Source organism: Tachyglossus aculeatus, chromosome 13 (genome assembly GCF_015852505.1).
Source record: "Tachyglossus aculeatus isolate mTacAcu1 chromosome 13, mTacAcu1.pri, whole genome shotgun sequence".
Lineage (NCBI taxonomy): Eukaryota > Metazoa > Chordata > Mammalia > Monotremata > Tachyglossidae > Tachyglossus > Tachyglossus aculeatus.
The window spans coordinates 18882789-18902445 of NC_052078.1; the positions used below are offsets into that span (position 1 = coordinate 18882789).

Sequence of the window (19657 nt, forward strand, 5' to 3'; positions counted from 1 at the left end):
CCCTCCCTTAAACTCTGGGCCTCAGGTGGGACCGGAATTGTCTCCGATCCAATTATCCGGTATCCACCCCAGTGCTCAGTAAAGAGTAAACACATAATAAATGCCACCATTATTATTACTTAAGAAGAGGAAATCTTGAATTTTATGAAACATACTTATAGCCCCCACCTGTAAAATGGGGACTTAATACCTGTTCTCTCCATTAGACTGTGAGCCCCATGTAGGACAGGGACTATGTCCAACTGGATGATCTTTTACCTCTACTCCAGTACTTAAAACAGTGTTTCCTAGCACTTAATGAGTATCATTTTGAAAAACAATTTTCAGGAAGGAGAGCAATCCACCTTTTAAGAGGTGAAAGAGAGCACAGAAAAACCAGAATGTTGCCATTTCCAGGGCTATGTTGAGGGAACGGTGTTCATGGCACCCTTGCTGCTGGGAAAAGAGGTCCAACTCTCTCTCTCCCACCTCCCCACCTCATCCCTCGCTCCTGTGGACACAGCAGCACTGACCAGAGCACTGATCAGAGTCCATGATGCGAATTATAGCACGGGCTTCTTTCCCTTTCTGTACTCAAGGCACTGCAAAATTTTTCGCTGAGAGGGGACCAAGTCACAGCTGGGCACTAAAGGTGGTGAGTTCAGTGCTTTACAATTGGCCTCTTATGCTCTAGCAAGCTGACTTTGGACCATTCTTACTCATACATTCAGAGCAGGAATGGACGGATAGTTATTTCAGCCATTAAGTGCACATCTTAAAGGATCCTGTCACTATGAGGGAGTGATGAACCTTGTGATTGAGAGCAGCTTTTTTTAATACAAAAGCTTCCAAGATTTAGACAATGGATATGTAAATTTACTTTTTAATAAATAAGCCAAATTTCATTCAACTCTGCTTCTGAATTAACTGCATTTATTGAGCACTTCCTGGGTGCAGAGTACTGTACTAAGCACCTGGGAGAGTGCAATGTAACAGGTACCTCAGAGATTTTTCTCAAACCCTTTTGTGTCCTGCTGCAAATTCCCCTTTTGCTCCTTATTGTGCTTGATGTGTTGCTATGGAAACCAGAATCCTCACTAGGTACCCCGAAGCAGGCTGGCTTGGACCAGCTCCCTCCATAACTCCACTAACGTCACAACCCTAAACTGCTCTGTAATTCTACCTTTATCTGAACCTTAGTCACCTGGCTCTCTGGCTTCTGGGGCTAGAGAACGACTACATTTGGGCCAAACAGTTCAGCATCATCAAGGTTCATGGGTGAACTGTCGGGGGGAGGGGGAGAGAAGGTCCATTCCCCAGACTACGGTTAGCCAGGGTGAGCCCAGCCCTGACGGCACACCACCCTAGCCCCTACTGAGGATGCCAAGGGGGTTGGTCTGCCTGGGGCTTCCCGGTTCCTCTCTTTCAGGGAATGTGCACAGAATATCACCATTAACACACTTTTTTTTGCTGTGTTATTGTGCTTTCCTTTTACTTCTGTGATTGAGGTCACTGACTGATAGTTTGCAACACTGGGGCAGGAGTTGCTACATCTACAGGATATGAAATCTGCTTCCTTCCTTCATTGCCCTGCCAGCTTCTCAAACTCCTCAAACGAGCAGCAGAAAAAGACTACAGAATGGCAAGAATCCTCAACAGGTCTGGCCCAAGAACTCCAGGGCGGGCCAAGAAGACCTCTTTTCCTCAGAAAAGCCCCACACCACTGTTTGACGTCCACAGCCTTGGTCACTGCTACTGCGTGTCCTTCTGGAGGGCACTTTATAAGGGTGAGGTTACACCATGCTTCATAAGAGGCTGCAGGAGGTACAAGGCCAAACACTGTGTTTCGGGAACTACCAGAGAGCAATTCTGAGCAGGACAAATTAGTGGCAAATACGAAAAAGTCAACCCCTCTGGGGTAGCTAGACATCTAATCTAAATAATATCGGACTTCTTTATACATCTGTTATCTCTAGCCTACTCAGCATTCACTCAGAGCCTCAATGGGACAGCAAACTCCAGGATAAGGAAAGAAACGTTCTCCAGGGTTCTAGCTAGTCATAAGAGCCCACAGGGACTCTTCTTGGGGGAAATAAAGTTAGGATTTCAAGGAGAAACAGTTCTCTTATCTGGGAAATCCTGAAAAAGCATTCAAGCAGTCCCATACCGCCGAAGTGTGCCACTCGCTGCCCTGAAAATGCCACCTGGTGATTGCTTTACTTTTCCCGCCATGAAATTCTCGGTCGCTAAATTGTTTCCTTTGCACTTCCTCACCTTAGTCTTGCCTTTGGGGACATAATAAATTCCAGAAGCCCGTAAAAGAAAATAACGCCTCTTCCAATACTTCTTTCCATCTTCTTTCAAATAAAGAGCTCCTTCAAGTTCTGGCACGATGACAGATGTCCCACAGAAACTTTCCTGCAATTGAGAATCCAGTTACACCACATAAAGTTCAAAAACAGACAGGCGTGCAGCCATGGCTACAAACTGTTCCCTTAGCCCAGTCCCTTTATCTGGGGCTCTGCATGCACACCCTTCAAAAGGACTCATTTGACATTAAAGGCCCAAGTGTCCAGCTTGCCAACGGAGAAATTTACTGTAAACAATTCCCATGAAACCGAGCCCAAAAGGTGAATAATGAAATGAAACCTGGGAGCCGATTAAAGTCTGAGATGAGGGAGGTGGCCGGGGTGGGGAGGGTGGTGGGTGTTGGAAAGACTGCAGTTCTGGGAGATGAACAACCCAGGTTTTAGGCCCACTTCCACCCTTGGCCTGCTGTGTGATGTTGGGTAACTTTTCACCTCTGTTTCCTCACCTAGGAAATGTGGATAGTAATACCCGCCTCCCCCTTCCTCACAGTGACACTGTGGGGGCAAAACTAAAATGAATACCATCAAAGTCTTGGGAAATAAAAGTGCTTTATAGCAAAGCAAGGAGGCCGACTGAAATTTCCAGCCCTATTATCTCATAATGAATGGTCCGTGAGGTGGGATAACACTCCCACGCTTCCAATGTTTTTTTTCAAAATCTCAAAGTTTGTTGTGGGATTACTTAATTTTTTTGGGTGGGGTGGGGTGGGAGGGGCTATTTATTAAACACTTACTACGTGCCAGGCATTGGTCTAAGAGTTAGGGTGGATACAAGCAAATGGGGTTGGACACAGTCCCTGTCACATATGGGACTCACAGTCTTAATCCCCATTTTACAGATAAGGGAACTGAAGCACAGAGAAGTTAAGTGATTTGCCCAAGGTTGCACAGCAGACGAGTGGCAGAGCCACGTTTAAAACCCAGGTCCTTCTGACTCCTAGGCCTGTGCTCTATTAGGCCATGCTGCTTTCCTAACTTTCACTAGCCCATCATTTGTACCAGCTCTCCTCTCCCCTCCTACTCCACTGTATAATTCACTGGGGCACTCTCTAGCACAAAGTCCATCTCAAGAAACTTAATAATGCATACTTAAACACTTCTAAATATCCATTCATTCAATCGTATTTATTGAGCGCTTACTGTGTGCAGAGCACTGTACTAAGCGCTTGGAAAGTACAATTCGGCAACATAAAGAGACAATCCCTAGCTAACAATGGGCTTACAGTCTAGAAGACTAAATATAAACATCAACAATAATCCAGACCACCCTCTTCTCACAAAAAATGCACTTAGATGCACTAAAATGAAGCATGTCTCTGGTTTTACATGGATACAATCTCTTCTGCAGGAAGAGAGCTACTCAGAGCTCACCTCCTCCAGGAGGCCTTCCCAGACTGAGCCCCTTCCTTCCTCTAGCCCTCGTCCCCCTCTCCATCCCCCCCATCTTACCTCCTTTCCTTCCCCACAGCACCTGTATATATGTTTGTACATATTTATTACTCCATTTATTTTACTTGTACATATCTATTCTATTTGTTTTATTTTGTTAGTATGGTTTTGTTTTTGTTTTGGTTTTGTTCTCTGTCTCCCCCTTTTAGACTGTGAGCCCACTGTTGGGTAGGGACTGTCTCTATATGTTGCCAACTTGTACTTCCCAAGCGCTTGGCACAGTGCTCTGCACACAGTAAGCGCTCAATAAATACGATTGATTGATTGATTGAAGAGAAGGGGCATCAGGGAATTACAATGCCCGAAGTCTCAAAGGGAGAGCTAAAGTTCTCTATTCATCATCATCATCAATAGTATTTATTGAGCGCTTACTATGTGCAGAGCACTGTACTAAGCGCTTGGGAAGTACAAATTGGCAACATACAGAGACAGTCCCTACCCAACAGTGGGCTCACAGTCTAAAAGGGGACAGACTGTGTTCAATGATTTCCCATGTAGTCACCCTGGGCAAAGGGGCTCTTATCTTAGAAGGGATAGGTTATGGCAAGATCTAATCATTTTCCAGAAGTTGTTCAAATTGTAAGAGAAAACAGCATGGCCTAGTGCTAACATGGGCTGGGGAGTTAGAGGACCTGGGTTCTAATTCCAGCTCTGCCACCTGCCTGCTGTGTGACCTTGGGCAAGTCACTTATTTTCTCTGGGCTTCAGTTACCTCATCTGTAAAATGAGGATTAAGACAGGGAGCCCTAGGTGGGACACGGATTGTGTCTAACCTGATTAACTTGATCCAATCCCACACCTAGTACAATGCCCGGCACATAATAGGCTCTTTACAAATACCACTGAAATAGAAATTCCTGCCTGCCACTGAAAGTTTACACACTACAGTGAATTTTATATAACCCCATAGGTGCCACCATTACTAGAGCAAACCTATGGTGCTCCCAACCCAAGATTCTGACATTTTTGGAGGAACTGTGTAAAATCTATGATCAGTGACAGGAATGCAATATTTCTATTTCCTCCAAACCCTTAACTTTTCCTTCTCCAAGTATCATGGCAAAGTTTTGTTTTCATTGGCTATACAGGCTGCAGGACATGCTTCTCTTAGCTCCTGGTCTTGATTCAGTTACCATCAACATTTTTTTTGCCTCACCAGACCCTTTTGGAACTGAAGGTATCCTTTCCTGAGGCCCAGGGTCTAGTTTAATTAGACTGCGCAGGAAACAACATCTACGGAATCATGGAGGAACATTTATTTGAGACTAGCCAGTCTTTCTAGGTATTTTCTAATTGTTGAAAAATTTTTGACAATTTCAAAATACTTTCAAGAATCTTCCATAGAAAGTCATTCTTGTTATATTGCTTAAAAATCAAGAAGGGAAAAGTACTGTGTGATGAGGACTATTTACATCAAAATAATTGTACAAATCAGCTAAACTGCAGATGATTTGAAGCAGGTAAAATTGGGACCCAGTGAAGAGTACTCAAAATCCTACCACTGATGAAAGGCCCCTTCTGGATGTCAAGATGTTGGGAAATTAAATCAATCAATCAATCAATCAATCGTATTTATTGAGTGCTTACTGTGTGCAGAGCACTGTACTAAGCGCTTGGGAAGTACAAGTTGGCAACATATAGAGACAGTCCCTACCCAACAGTGGGCTCACAGTCTAAAAGGAGGACACAGAGAACAAAACCAAACATACTCACAAAATAAAATAAATAGAATAGATATGTACAAGTAAAATAAATAAATAGAGTAATAAATATATACAAACATATATACATATATACAGGTGCTGTGGGGAAGGGAAGGAGGTAAGATGGGGGGATGGAGAGGGGGACGAGCTCATGAAACTACAGATAAAGGGAAGCTCAAAATCTAATTTCCATCTGATCCTAATAATCTGGAATTATTTTTAATATTTTACTTTGTTTATAGAGATACTTGAAAGACAAAACATGTATGGATTAGTGATGAGCAATAAATGACTGAATGAATGAATGAGCAGCAGATGTGATTTGAAGCATCAAAAAGTCAACAACTTAAGGCAGATGTCTTAAGACCCCCCAATCCATGTGCAAAGGCAAATCTGGAAGTCTCAGGTGGGTCCAAGTGGCCCCATCCAGAAACAAGCCCCAGACCCCTTTCTCCACACTGCACAAGCAAGCTTACCTCCAGGAGGGCCTCCTTGTTTTTAGGATTCATTTTCTCATTTGGGTCCTTGCCTTCTTTCTTCCCTTTGTTAGCCAAGAGGAAGTTCTGAATCAAAGACCAAAGAGATGTACATCAGTAAATGGTCAACAAACACCACAATTATCATCATTTTTATTTCAGTAGCTGAAAAGTAAGCAGCCATCACACGTGCTCTCTAGTCTCAAGGTGAGACTTGGCGCTTTAAAACACCCCACATCAAGAATACAAGGAATAACTGGTCTCTCCCCGGAGGGTAAGCCACTTAACTGGTCTCTCCCCGGTGGGTAAACCACCCCAGGAATCAGATTATGGTGGGTAAGAGCTGGGGATGGGGGTAGGAGAGGACACCTTGACTTTTTCAGGCCACCAGGGGATAATTTATGGACTGACCCTGCAGATGTTCAATTAAGCATTTTTCCCCAGAGCAAATTTCACCATCTACCCACCCCCGCATTTTACATAAGGCAAAATAATCCTGTAATTTTGGACAGTGTTTGTAACCAATATTTCGATTCCAAATATTTTATTTTGTTCTGGAACCCCCATTCTCTGAATTCTGGTAAAGGGGGTGATGCCCTTGGGAGCTCAGGGTGAAGCTAAAATGCACAGGAGAGACACTCCACACAGGCAAAAATGCACGTCTTCAAATGACCTGTTACTGTTCTTACCCTTGACCCTTTCAAATAAACCTCCACCTTCCACACCTACCTGTAAATTAACAGTCTCCCCCCGCAAAACACACCTACCCATGTCGCCATGGATTTCTGGCAGGCAGATAGGTGCATACAGAATTAAGTTGGAACATGTACAGAATAAATATGCAATGAGGCAGCGTGGCTCAGTGGAAAGAGCATGGGCTTTGGAGTCAGAGGTCATGGGTTCAAATCCCAGCTCCGCCAATTGTCAGCTGTGTGACTTTGGGCAAGTCACTTAACTTCTCTGTGCCTCAGTTCCCTCATCTGTAAAATGGAGATTAAGACTGTGAACCCCACGTGGGACAACCTGATCACCTTGTATCCCCCCAGCGCTTAGAACACTGCTTTGCACATAGTAAGCGCTGAACAAATACCATCATTAAGGACCTTGGTTCTAATCCCAGCTCCGTCACTCGTCTGCTGTGTGACCTTGGGCAAGTCCCTTAACTTCACTGTGCTTCAGTTACCTCACGTGTAAAGCGGGGATTAAGACTGTGAGCCCCTTGTGGAGCGGGGACTGTGTCCAATCTAATTAGCTTGTATCTACCCCAGCGCTTAGAACGGAGCTTGACACGGTAAGCGTTTAACAAATATTATCGGTATTATGGAGATGCCAACATTTCACACAGTGGATGTGTTTCACACCCAGCAGTGGTGTGAAAAACAGATGAGGCCACAGCAGAGCAATTAGCGGCACTCACAGATGTTCTGCCCAGAGCCACAGCTAGCACCTCTAACGCAATCAGCTGTCTTGCAATGCTAGCTGCAACACTGCAGGAGGTCACAGTAAGACTGATTACGTCACAGCAATACAAAACACCAGCTCAGGCGCAGATTCTCCTGACAGTGGGCTACCATGTCCCCCTACCCCTAAACAAAAGCTCCAGGTAAGCAGACAGGCTCTGGATTTTGGGTGTTCACTCTCTGCAGGCCCCTAAGTGTCTGAGCAGCCCTATTTAGGGTCACACAGCTCACTTCAAATTTGGAAGAGGGGCTGGAAAGAGTACCTAAGCATTGCTGGCCTCATCAAACCTGGCTCAGTAGAAGAGCGGGCCTAAGAACCTCCCATCTTGTCACATGGGTAGGATCTTACTGTCTGCAACATATGTACAGATGTGCATGTGCTGGGAACCAGCCCAAACCCGGCTCCTGTAGAAGAAAATGTCCCAGAACAACTGTTCCTGGGTTGCCACCTGCACCCAAGCACCAGGGACCAGGATGCTCTATGTCTCAGCTCCTCATACAACTGTCCTGCTGGGTCCTGTGGCAGAGATTCAGTTCCATGCTGGTAATCCAAAACAGCCTATCACTGCTTTACCAAACACTCTCTGTAACCCTCGGAGACTCTCCAGGACTCCTGCTAGCTGGGAGAGTAAACGGGGATAATCCCAGCAACGGGGTGCCTGCCGCGCTCTCCCCGGCAACCACAGAACAGACCCCAGCCCACTTGCCCACAGCTGTGTCGACGCAATGAAGTTCCTCTGATAACAGTTCATTTATGTCTGAGCATGCGGCACTTTTTGAGGCAAAGCCGACCATCCAGTGCCTACAGCTGATGGCTAAAGGAAGCTTCAGTAATGACACACAGGCTGGCTGACAAAGTTGCGTCCTGTCAAGGCAGGATGGATTGATCACACTGGACAGATGGACCATCACGATTCGCTTGCAAGAGTGTCATTCTTTCATGTCATGGGACTTCCCCTCCAGCTTCTTAACCCCCTCAGACATCCTCTCTGATGCTTTGTCCCTAGGAGGTCAGACCCTTTCCTGTGGTCCACGGCCAACTGACAAAAACGGGGACTTGGCCTTCCTTTAGTAACCCACTGCTGACTGCAGGTGCTCTGGCAGACTCCTTTCCGTCTTCTTTCTTCCTGAGACTTCTATCCACTTGGCTCCCAATCATGGCTGTATATAGCCTTCCTTATTTAGAGAGGTTGCTGCTTATTAGAGAAGCAGCATGGCTCAGTGGAAAGAGCCTGGGCTTTGGAGTCAGTGGTCATGGGTTCAAATCCCAGCTCTGCCAATTGTCAGCTGTGTGACTTTGGGAAAGTCACTTAACTTCTCTGTGCCTCAGTTCCCTCATCTGTAAAATGGGGGTTGACTGTGAGCCCCCCGTGGGACAACTTGATCACCTTGAAACCTCCCCAGTGCTTACAACAGGGCTTTGCACATAGTAAGCGCTTAACAAATGCCATTATCATTATTTCTCTTGGCCTCCGTAGACCAGTGTTTGTCTCTTGTACAGTCCCCTCCCCTGATAGCAGCAGAAATAAGACTGAAGGAATGAATGTTGAAGTTGAAATCACTTGCTTCCTCTCTGTTAGCTTTCACTAGGGACCATCTATGTTCCACCCGCTTCTCAAACATTAGGACTTTGGTCTTCCCTAAAAGCTATTAATCCAGAACCTTCCCCATAATATCTAACCCATCAGTAGATAACTTGAAGGGCAATACGTGCCGAGAAGCAGATGACCAATGAAAGACAAACCTTTCCAAAGGGGTTTTATGGAAGATTTAGAAAAAACAAAGAGATCCAGCTCTGGAGGGATGAGGTCAGTGACTGGGTGACCCAGTGAATCACCTCTTCCTCACTGTAAATGGTCTCAGAATCCTGGTCTGGTGGTGATGCCTCAGCTCTCCCAGTGGATGGAAAGAATCCCTCCCTAGGCTGCAGCCAGAGAACTGAACAAGACTGATAACCTCATCTCTATGAGCCACTGACTTTTACAGTGCTCATCTCCCAAAAGGAAACAGTTTTAGGAGATGAATGAACATAGTAAGCGCTTAACAAATGCCATCATTATTATTATATACTAAACCAACCAGGGCTACAAAGGAGAGGGTTTTGTTATGGGAATTGTGGGGGCAGTGGAGGAGGCAGGGTTGGGGGGGTGGGAGGGAGAGAGGAGAGAGTGTGTGTGTGTTTGTGTGTGTGTGTGTTCAATAATGCTGTCTCCTCCAGCGTATTTTCCAGGGGAAAACTACTGACTGATTCGATTATTTTTTGTTTCTTGCAGGATGACTAGTAGGGGAAGAAAAAATGCTTGTGGTTGAGGTGTTATAAAGGACTCTTCATACCAAAAACATAAGAAAACCCTTTCCTTTATAGCAAGAGGTTGAGGGGGAGTCAAAGAGAACACGGTCCACTGGTCAGCCTCATCTTCTCCTGCAGCCTCCCTACCAATCAACGAGGGGAGCTGGACCCCAGAAAGGAGATGCGTGCAGCTCTGTGGAGATGCCTAGCACCCAGAGGGAGGTCCTGTCTTCTTGGTACAAGCCTTTTGGAGGAGCAAACAGGAAGCCGGGCCACAAATGTGGAAATCAGTTGATGGGTGGAATTTTTCATTATGGATTCTAGTAGAGGAAACATTTTCAATCTCAACCCTTCCCCGTAAGTGTTTCCTGATTATATAGTGTTGCCAGGCTAAGACCTGGCTCTCTCTGGAAACATCGCTAGGATTATGGAGGTAACCAAGGACAAGAAGGTGAAGACAGTAACCTCAAAGACAAGGTCCCACATGGGGAAAAGGACCAGAGTCCACAAAGTTGGGGCATTTACTGCTCCTCACAAATATCATCAATCATATTACAAGAAATGGAATCGCCCCCGTCGTGCAAGCGACGAAAGACTTGAATTTAGGAATTTCAAATCCGGTATTGAGTGCTCAGAGACAAGACTTGGAAAATACACAGTGCTCTCCGGGCCTTGTGCTTTTTTTTTTTTTTTCCACTGCAAGTTTGGAGCCAGATACGGATTTTCCCAGGTCAGCACAGTATCAGCAAGGCCACAAGTGACTAGAGTTCAGGGGAAATTTGGAGCCTTTCCCTTCAGCGGGGCAGGCACATTGTGTGACAACCATATGAGGTTTAAGCCTTGGGTCAGGGGTTTATGACCTTCCCTCGATCTGAATCGTCACTGCGGAGCTGAAGAGCCACTGGGGAATGTGACCCAGGAAACTGCTGCACCCATGAATGATGAGGAGACAGAGCTGAGACAAGCACTCTCAGGGCTCCAGGGCTGAAGGAACTCTGGCAGATGTCTTAGCAAAGTGAAAGAAGGTAAGAAAGTTAAAGTTCCCGGAGACATCAACCACACCGATTGGCTTCTGCCTATGGGAATGAGTGCCAGCTGGAATCTGGAGTGGGCTGCAGAACAGATAACTCTAGGGAAACTAACCTTATTTGGTTTAGGAGAACTTTGTAAGAATATAGAGTGAGTACTATTAAGCCATCCTTAATATTTTACTGTGGGAAGTTAATTAGGAATTTATGGACCATAATGATTTGTCATTAACAGTGTTCCACCGTTACTGTGGTGGGTATTTGCTGATGTTAAGCAGAAATAATTGCCATCTTGACTAGTCCAATTGTCACATGTTTGAACTGGAGGGAATAACTGTCAGTGACCCATTAATCTTTGCGACAATCCCCATTTGTACGAGAACAGTCATGAGGCTTATCTTCAAATACCAAGGTCAATGAGCTAAACGCTGGCCGTATGAAACCCATATTGCATGACAGCAAAAATCACCCATCGTTCAATCTCCCACCACTCAGCAATAATCATCAAATGTGATCTTAGAGGACTGACCCCTACAACAGCTTTAAAAATGCTGCCAGGAGCTGCCAAGCTGAGTCATGCAAAATACACACACCTGAGGCACTAGCAAGCTTCTGTATGAATCTACAAGTTCCCTTACCTGAGGATTTTTAAAAACAGCATACTTTTCATCTTTCTCCAAAAACAGCACTTTATTTTCAGTATCTCTTGTCCAGTCTGTTAAGATTTCCACCACGTTTTCATGGTCTTCAAAAAACCTTTCTGGAGAAACAAGAAAGGAAACTTGTAAGGCTTATGGGGACCACGGGCTTCCCTCTCCACCCAGGCCCCAACAGACCCAATAAAGTACTCATGAAAACTTCATCCATGTTCAATTTTCAAGTCCCACTGCATGCTTCAAAGTTTCATCCACACTGTACATGAGGGCAAGCATTTTGCTTTTCTCCTAATTTACAGGTTACTCAAATGTTCCATTAAAATGTATTTAGCAGGAGAAACTCTGGCAGGATATAAATTATGACTTGTACTTCCCAAGCGCTTAGTACAGTGCTCTGCACACAGTAAGTGCTCAATAAATACGACTGATTGATTGATTGATATAAATGTGCACTGCTTTTACACTGACGTGTGGACACAGTGGCAATTATGAGGCTTTAATATTGTTATCATCAACAGGAACCAGGCATCTGGGTGGATTCAGGGAATGGGTCTGCCAACTCTGTTGTACTGTACTTCGTATGGTGCTTTGCCCACAGTAGGTGCTCAATAAACACCACTAATTGATTCTAATTAGACCCCATTTCCTGCCCTGAAGCATGCCCGTTTATAGCACCTATATCCTCAAGTGCATCAAGGTCTCCTGAGCAGTGACTGGATGGTAAAAGCAGTAGCAGGCCCTGGTAGTACTGTGGCAACTCGCTTTCCTTCTCTCCCCCTACAACACTTTTCTTGGGGGGATATCGATGAGGGCAAGGGCAGGAAACGAGGGGAGAGGGGAAGGGGAACAGAGAACTGTTTCAACCCCTCCCCCTCAGTTTCTTCCCACTGCTCTTTGGTCCTTCGTGGCCTGGCTGCTGGCCTGAGCAACCACGTGAAGGTTTAGGTCAGGGGTTTTCCTTCTCTAGTTGGGCTGCTGAAATGCCATTTTGGTAAAAAATATCAAAATGGATGTCAGTGGGTACAGCGGTAGTGGTTTGATGCTCTGCAGTCAAGGGAAGCACTCTTGGGAGGAGAACTGAAAGATGCTTACGGCCTCCCACGATCTGTTTGGATTCCGGGGGCTGCGCAGAGAAGAATCACCTTCTCAAGTCTCCTCTTTAATGGGACCATTCAAGGAGCAGTGCAAAAGCATCCACATGCCTACCAGTCAGGCCACCTGCTGTGCCTGGTGAATGTCTGCCAAAAAGAAATCCCAGATCAGGTATTAAATCTGAGACGGATGCCAGATGACGCTAACTACCCAGGCTTTCCTCTTTGTTGATCACGCTTCGGTAACCAAGAATTTACCACGAATGCAAAAACCACGGGGTGACAGATTACAATCTGTTCAGAATCATTGTCAAAGCCCTGGAATTTACCAATTTGAAGCTCTGGGTATGTTTCATAGAGACACCACTCCACGTTACAGTTGCAGTGGGTTTTCTCGAAGAGATTGTCTAAAACATCCCGCGCCGTCTGCCTTTCATCCAACATCAGCGACTTGGTACTGTTATCGTTCATGTGCACCTTGACAACGAGCTGAGAAGGGCGATGAGAATCCAGTTAACTTATGGAGGCTTCCAGAAGTTCCAGAAGTAGAGAATAGCCAAGAACAGAGATCAAGAGCACCATAACTAAACACTCAGTGCTGCCGTGACCCAGAGGAGTAGAACAATATGGGTCTTTGAATAAAACTGGCATTAAAAATGTCCTAATTGTCTTTAAAAACTCCTTGAAAACAGAATGCAGCTTTAAAGAAAGGTAAGGATGAAATTCTGCAATTTCACTCAAAAGGAAGGTGTGGCGGTCCAGATGGCACATATCACTCAGGACAGCAGGCCAAATGAACCACTGAAGCTTTAGATATTACATTTAATGATGATGTTTAGTTAAGGAAAGAAAAGTGGGGAGGCTATGCCCACAGGTCATGTAAGCAGGTGATTCTCAACAGGATGGGGCAAAAAGTTCCCTAGAGCTTCCTGGGACCTCAAGAACTTTCTGTGAGGAAACTTGCTGAAGCATTTATTGCATCTATTAACTTGGATTGTATTGTACTTTCCCAAGTGCTTAGTACAGTGCTCTGCACAAGGGAAGCACACAATATCACAGATGGATTGATTTCCTTGCCTGTACTAGGATTCTATGAATCCTTCTAAATTCTATAAGTTTTTGAGTCAACCTCTGGGAGGATGGTTCCCTTTGTGCTCTAGTTAACATCATACAAAAATGAAAGAAGAAACATGTGGTCCACCATCCCAACTGTTGCCAAAGGCCTGTGGTCTCTCTCGTAATAATAATAATTGTGATATTTTATCACGTGCTTACTATGTGCCAGGCACTGTACTAGGCGCTGGGGTGGATATAAGCAAATTGGGTGGGACTTGGTCCCTGTCCCACATGGGGCTCACAGTTTTAATCCCCACTTTATGGATGAGCTAAGAGGAACAGAGAAATGAAATTGCTTGCCCAAGGTCACAGAGCACACAAGGGTCTGAGCTGAGATTAGAACCCAGGTCCTTTTGACTTCAAGGCCCAGGCTCTAGCCACTAGGCCATGCACCTGCCAGGCTGAATCAATCAATCAATCAATCGTATTTATTGAGCGCTTACTGTGTGCAGAGCACTGTACTAAGTGCTTGGGAAGTACAAGTTGGCAACATATACAGACAGTCCCTACCCAACAGTGGGCTCACAGTCTTGGCCCAAAGCACACATGCACTGCCTCGCACACCCGAAGCACAAGCCTCCTTTCCGATCCCTTCAATTTCCAAAAAAGTGGGGGAGCAAATTCAACTCACACTACTTAGCCTCCTCCGCTCACAGTATTTCTTCCAGGAGAAGCTCTTTTTTATGGTGTTTGTTAAGCATTTACTATGTGTCAAACACTGTTCCAAGAACTTGAGAAGGTACAAGTGAATTAGGTCGGACAGTCCCTGTCCCACATGATGTTCACAGGTCTTACTTTTCAACTCTGGTGAAAAACTGAGAAAATTCTGAGCGTGCGGCCCAACAGACACTTTAATCTCAACTAGGAGGTACTGAGCTTGGTTTTGGGGGTTTTTTTGGACTGCTAGAAAGGGTCTTCATGCGTTTTTACTGCACTCCTTTACATTTTTCGGCATTTTGGGGCACTGAATTTTTCTTCCTTTCTTTAGAGGGTAAGACCCATAACTTTGAGTTGCATTTTCATTTCACCAAGTGTCTAGTACAGAGTTCTGCATGCCCCTGCAAGCTTAGCAAATACTGATCTAGCTACCCGCATCAATAATTTTTGATGTTTGGCTAAAACACATAGTTAAAGAGGATAAATATCTGCCCCTAGAAGCTGGGGTTTGGAGAGTTTCTTAGTGAAGTTCTAAATCTTGTCCATACCCAGACTGCTGTCTGTCCAAGGGGTGGCTATCACTCTTTGCTGAAGTTATTCTTTCCAACTAAACTATATTTCCTACAGAAAACACCCTGGGCTGGGGCCAGGGGAATTTAACATTATATTGGACCAAGTTAATTCTCTCTGGTGACTTCATGGAGGAGTGAAACATTCCACCCTTGCCTGGGATTTCTCAACAGCAGGCATGTTATCTTTTAAAGTAGGGGAAAATAGTCTATTTGCACCGAAAAATTGTGGGGTTCTTTCCAGATATAATGAAACTACATCTTGAGCCCAATTTCCACATATTTACAAAAGCTTAAGTGAACGGGACAGGGGCCAGCATACAATTATTGCCAAAGTTAGCGGCGAGGTGTCCCGGTGGTCTGGGTGGGGACACAGTCCACCCTTTATAGCGTCGTGGACTTTTGCAAGCTGAATGGCAGCTTGGATACAAATTCTGTGATGGACTAGTATGCCAAGGACTGCTTAGAAAACGGAGAATATTACACTTCTGATTTACTGCACTTTCTTTGGCAATATTTACAGTAAGCAAGTTGCCTGTAAGCTTTGCCAGTGATTAGAGGAAAACTTTCGTCACTGACAACTTGTCCCCAGGAGGAGGGTGGGGAGCTGAACAGGGTGGGGATGGGGGGAAGTCTGTGTTTTCTGCTGTTTTGGAGGGACAATTTGAAGTTGTTTCTCAAATTTACCCAAAATCTCTCTTGCTCCCCCTCTACACCCGAGTTCATCATCTCCTGGATTGACAGGACAGGGGCCAGAGTTTCCCAAGCAGATTTAGCTCAACCCCCCCAAAACTGTATCACAGCTATTCTCCTCCACTGGAACTGTTCTTTTGTCAGGAAGATCAAGGGACCTTAAGCCAAAACAACAGTATGAGCCCATCTCTTGTCCCATGGAGGAAAGCTGCCTTATCAATGCTCAGGGTACGGCCAATAGGCATCAAAACTCTGAAGGCAGTCTTGAAGAATCTCCCAGCTCCTTTCCCAGTTGGGCCTTCCCTTTTATTAGCAGGTTTTGGTTTATCAATCAGTATTTACTGACTGCTTACTCGGTGCAGAGCACTAAACTGAGTGTTTGGAAAAGTACAGTATAGTTAGTACACAGGATACTTGCCCTAGAGGATTTTACAATCTACCAGGGGAGAGAGAAGCGAAAATACAGGTAGGAGGACATAATGAAATCTGAGGATATGTACATTAGTGAGAGAGAGAGAGTGAGAGTCTGTGTGTGAGAGAGAGAGACTAGTGCTTATGTGACACAATAGTGCTGTAGCGGCAGTTGTAGGGAAGAATTGGGTGTGGACATGAGAGATGAATCAGGAAGGATGAGGAGTGCAGTCATCTGCTGTATGTGCAGAGAGAGGGAGTTCCAGGAAGAAGGGAGGGTTTGAGCAAGAGGTCAGCAGTGAGAGATAAGAGTGAGACACAGTGAGTAGGCTGATCTGAGAAGAACAAAGTGTGTGAACTGAGATGAAGTGGAGAAACGATTATTAGTATGCAGAATTGACTGAGTGCCTTGAAGCAATTGGTGAGGAGTTTCTGCTGGAGGCAGAGAGGAATGGACAACCATCAGAGGATTCTGAGGAGGGGAAGTAGTGGCAGAAAGATGTTCCTGAAAAAAAAAAATGATCAGGGCAACTGAAGGAGGAGAGGAAAGAAAAGGAGGATGGAGGAGAGTCCATTAGATTTGATGAGAATGAGGCTAATGCTGACCTGGGATAGAAAGCGATCTGAGGGGAGTGAAGGGGAAGCCAGGCTGTTGAGGCTCGTGGAGGGAGTTGGATGAGAGGCAGTGGAAGCAGCAGGTATAAACATCTGACATTTTCTTAACACTGCACCTCTAAGATAGCTCCTGATTTCAGAAATCCAGAGGGAAGTGAAATCACAACAAATACACAATTCAGCTTTTTGATCCCCTTCCCTTCCCTTCAGTTATTTCTTCTTTGTCCCTCCTGTGTTGTATCAAAGTTCATGGTGCTTAAAGTTTAGCATTATTATTTAACCTAAGTAGCTTCTCCTAAGATTTTTCAGCTTTCTGAGCTGCCACTTCTTCCATCTGCCGACGATCTTTCACAAAAGTAGATTTGATTTTTTTTTGCATAACATATAATTACTGTTATCTAGCAACTGTCTTCCTGTCTTCCTTTATCTAACCCCCCAAAACATGTGCAGCATTATTCTCAGTTGGCAAAGTAGTTCAGTGGCCCAGAACCAAACATTTTCAGACTTCTGCAATGGCCTACTTTGGAGCTTTTCTTTTTGATGTAATGATTAAAATCAATGGCCAATGTTCACATACTGTTCAGCTTTCGGTCTGGAAATATTCAAGACTTTCTCATTTCACAAGACCAACACAGGTGCAACGACACACATTTTCCACTAGCTGTTAACCTAACAATTGAAATGGTGGTTTGCGAATCCCCTGGTGAAGTGAAAAATGAAGTTGAGATTTTGAACGGTTAACAAGTTGTCTTACTTTAGAACTGCATCATGTGTCCTGGAGTATTAGTAATCCACCAGCATCAGAGCCTTGCTCAATGCTGGATATGTTAGAAGGTTGGATGATGATAATAACAATAATTTAAGTTCAAAGCAGTCTTACTTTTCCAAAGCTCTTTCACACCAATTTATCTTTTCAGAGGCAGGGAAAAGCAGGTATTTTACATATGAGGCCATTAAGGCCCATAAAGGTTAAAAGATTTGCCCAAGGTCACTAAGCAGGGTAGGAGATGGAGTGGGAACAGAATCCAGGTTTCCTGGCTCCACTTAACCCTGTGTCTCCCTGCTATTATGAATGAGCTAACGGAGGGCAAATACAAGTCATGAAGGCAGAAGGACAGACACAATGAAACAACACTGAAAGCCACACAGAGCCACAGATCACTGGGAAACACACCCCTCCAAACTGACCAGCAATCAGCCTGGGTGGAAAACTTGAACACAAACGTTACATAGTGAGAGACGCAAAGAACACAGAGCCACAGAATATGAACTATGCTGGAAAGGCCTGCAGATGAGAAATTCAACACTGGCAAGTAGCAGCAGCAGATTAGCAAATAAAAGCTCTCTGCCCAGTTGTGGGATCTGTTAGACATCATTCATTCTTTCCTGATCCATTTCTTCCAACACCAAATCCTTGGAGATTGGGAGGAAGGAGGGGAGGAAGATGAATAGTAAAACAGTAGAAGGAGAAATGCCATTACTGGGTCAGACACATACGGCCTCCAGACCAGCAGTGTTCGGTCTCCAACAGTGGCAACACAATGCTTAGAGGAAGAGTGTGATGGTTCCCCTCCAGGGCATCTTTCCTCCTGGTTACTGAAGTCCCACCTACCATTCACAACTCTTCCCCTCAATAACCTCCAACAGGCCTAATCATTTAATAAATCCAAGCCCTTCTTGAGCCGACTGGTATTTTTTGTCTGCACAACTCCATATGTGAATGAAGCCTAGATTCTTTCCACTCGCTGAGTTTAGAAGTGTTTCCCTTTGATTATTCTGAAACTACAAGCTTCAGTGGGTGCCCTCTTGTCCTGGTACTGTGTGATCTGGGGAACAACAATTCCATGTCTGACCTATCAACCCCTTTCTTCATTTTGTAAACATCAATCATGTTCCTGTTCAACTGAAATTTTCCAGATTGAAGAGTCCTAATTTTTTCAGGTTAATTACTAGCTGATACTCCCTTAATCATTTAATGACTTTAAAATATTGTTAACTTTTCTTTCTCTATAAGAATTAACTGGGAAAGAAACTATTCTAAAACCCTCATCAGTCGGCTGAATACTGAACACAAAAAAAAATCTGTTAGGCTAAACTTTTTTTAAAAAAATAATTTTGCTATTTCTTACCTTTTTAACTTTGGCCTCTTTCAGTTTTTCCAGTGCAAGCTTTATTTTGTCAGATTTGGCTTGGGCTTCTTCATCTTCCTAGAATGAAAAGGAGACACCTGATTTTCCCATCAAAAGCTCCAACAAAATATCTTTAGTGCTGTTCGTGAGTGGTCACTTTGTGTTATTCCTATTTCCCAATCTCCAATGTCAGATTTCCCAATAGGTCCCATAGCCTTCAGCCTCGAGGGACACATCTTCAGGCAAGCAGCAGTTTTTAAGGGGAAAAAAACCGAAACCTCATTACTACCAATAGCTTATTGAATCTAGGCATATATTTTTCAATTGCAATTTGTGCCCTTGTGTAGCTGTGTATCTTCTCTGACCATGGTAGCATGGAAGAGAGCTAACCTCGGGAACACTAGGGCCACGTAGGTGAGACTGAACTTTCTTTCTGGATATGGAGGATGTGCTAGAAGAGGTGCTGTGATGGAATTATTGTCATCTGACTGTGCCATGTGCATTCCACCATAAATTCATCATAAGCATATTTTAATCATGAATTACAATTTTATCACTGTCTATAATTTTCTTCTGAACCAATGAAGGAATGGCCAAGTGTCAAATCCACCTTGAGGCCAACCTAGGTAAAGTGGAGAAATAGTTCCCGGTCAGCAGGGAGACAGCACGGACAGATGCAAGGGAAAAACTGCTTAAGCTCCAAGTGGAGCTAGGTGGTTGAGTGACGACAGTAGCAATGGTGTTTATTAAATAGTTACTGTACATACAATACTATAACTAAGCATAGGGAAAGAATAGATGGGTGAATGTTGAACTGATCCCTGGCCCTCAAGGGACTCACAATCTAAGAAAGGTAGCAGCGTGAGAGGCAGCGTGGCTCAGTGGAAAGAGCACGGGCTTTGGAGTCTCGAATCCCGGCTCCGCCAATTGTCAGCTGTGTGACTTTGGGCAAGTCACTTAACTTCT

The 19657-nt window shown here is 44.6% G+C and overlaps 1 protein-coding gene across 1 annotated transcript in view; it reads right to left on the reverse strand.

Annotated features, from left to right (window-relative positions):
• The window catches only part of LOC119936187 (amyloid beta precursor protein binding family B member 1 interacting protein), a 67893-nt gene that overhangs the window by 20479 nt on the left and 27757 nt on the right, over positions 1–19657 (reverse strand). Inside the window, 5 exon segments of the mRNA XM_038755648.1 lie at positions 2254–2397; positions 5977–6063; positions 11393–11514; positions 12831–12990; positions 18692–18769. Coding sequence (XP_038611576.1) covers positions 2254–2397; positions 5977–6063; positions 11393–11514; positions 12831–12990; positions 18692–18769 — 591 coding nt within the window.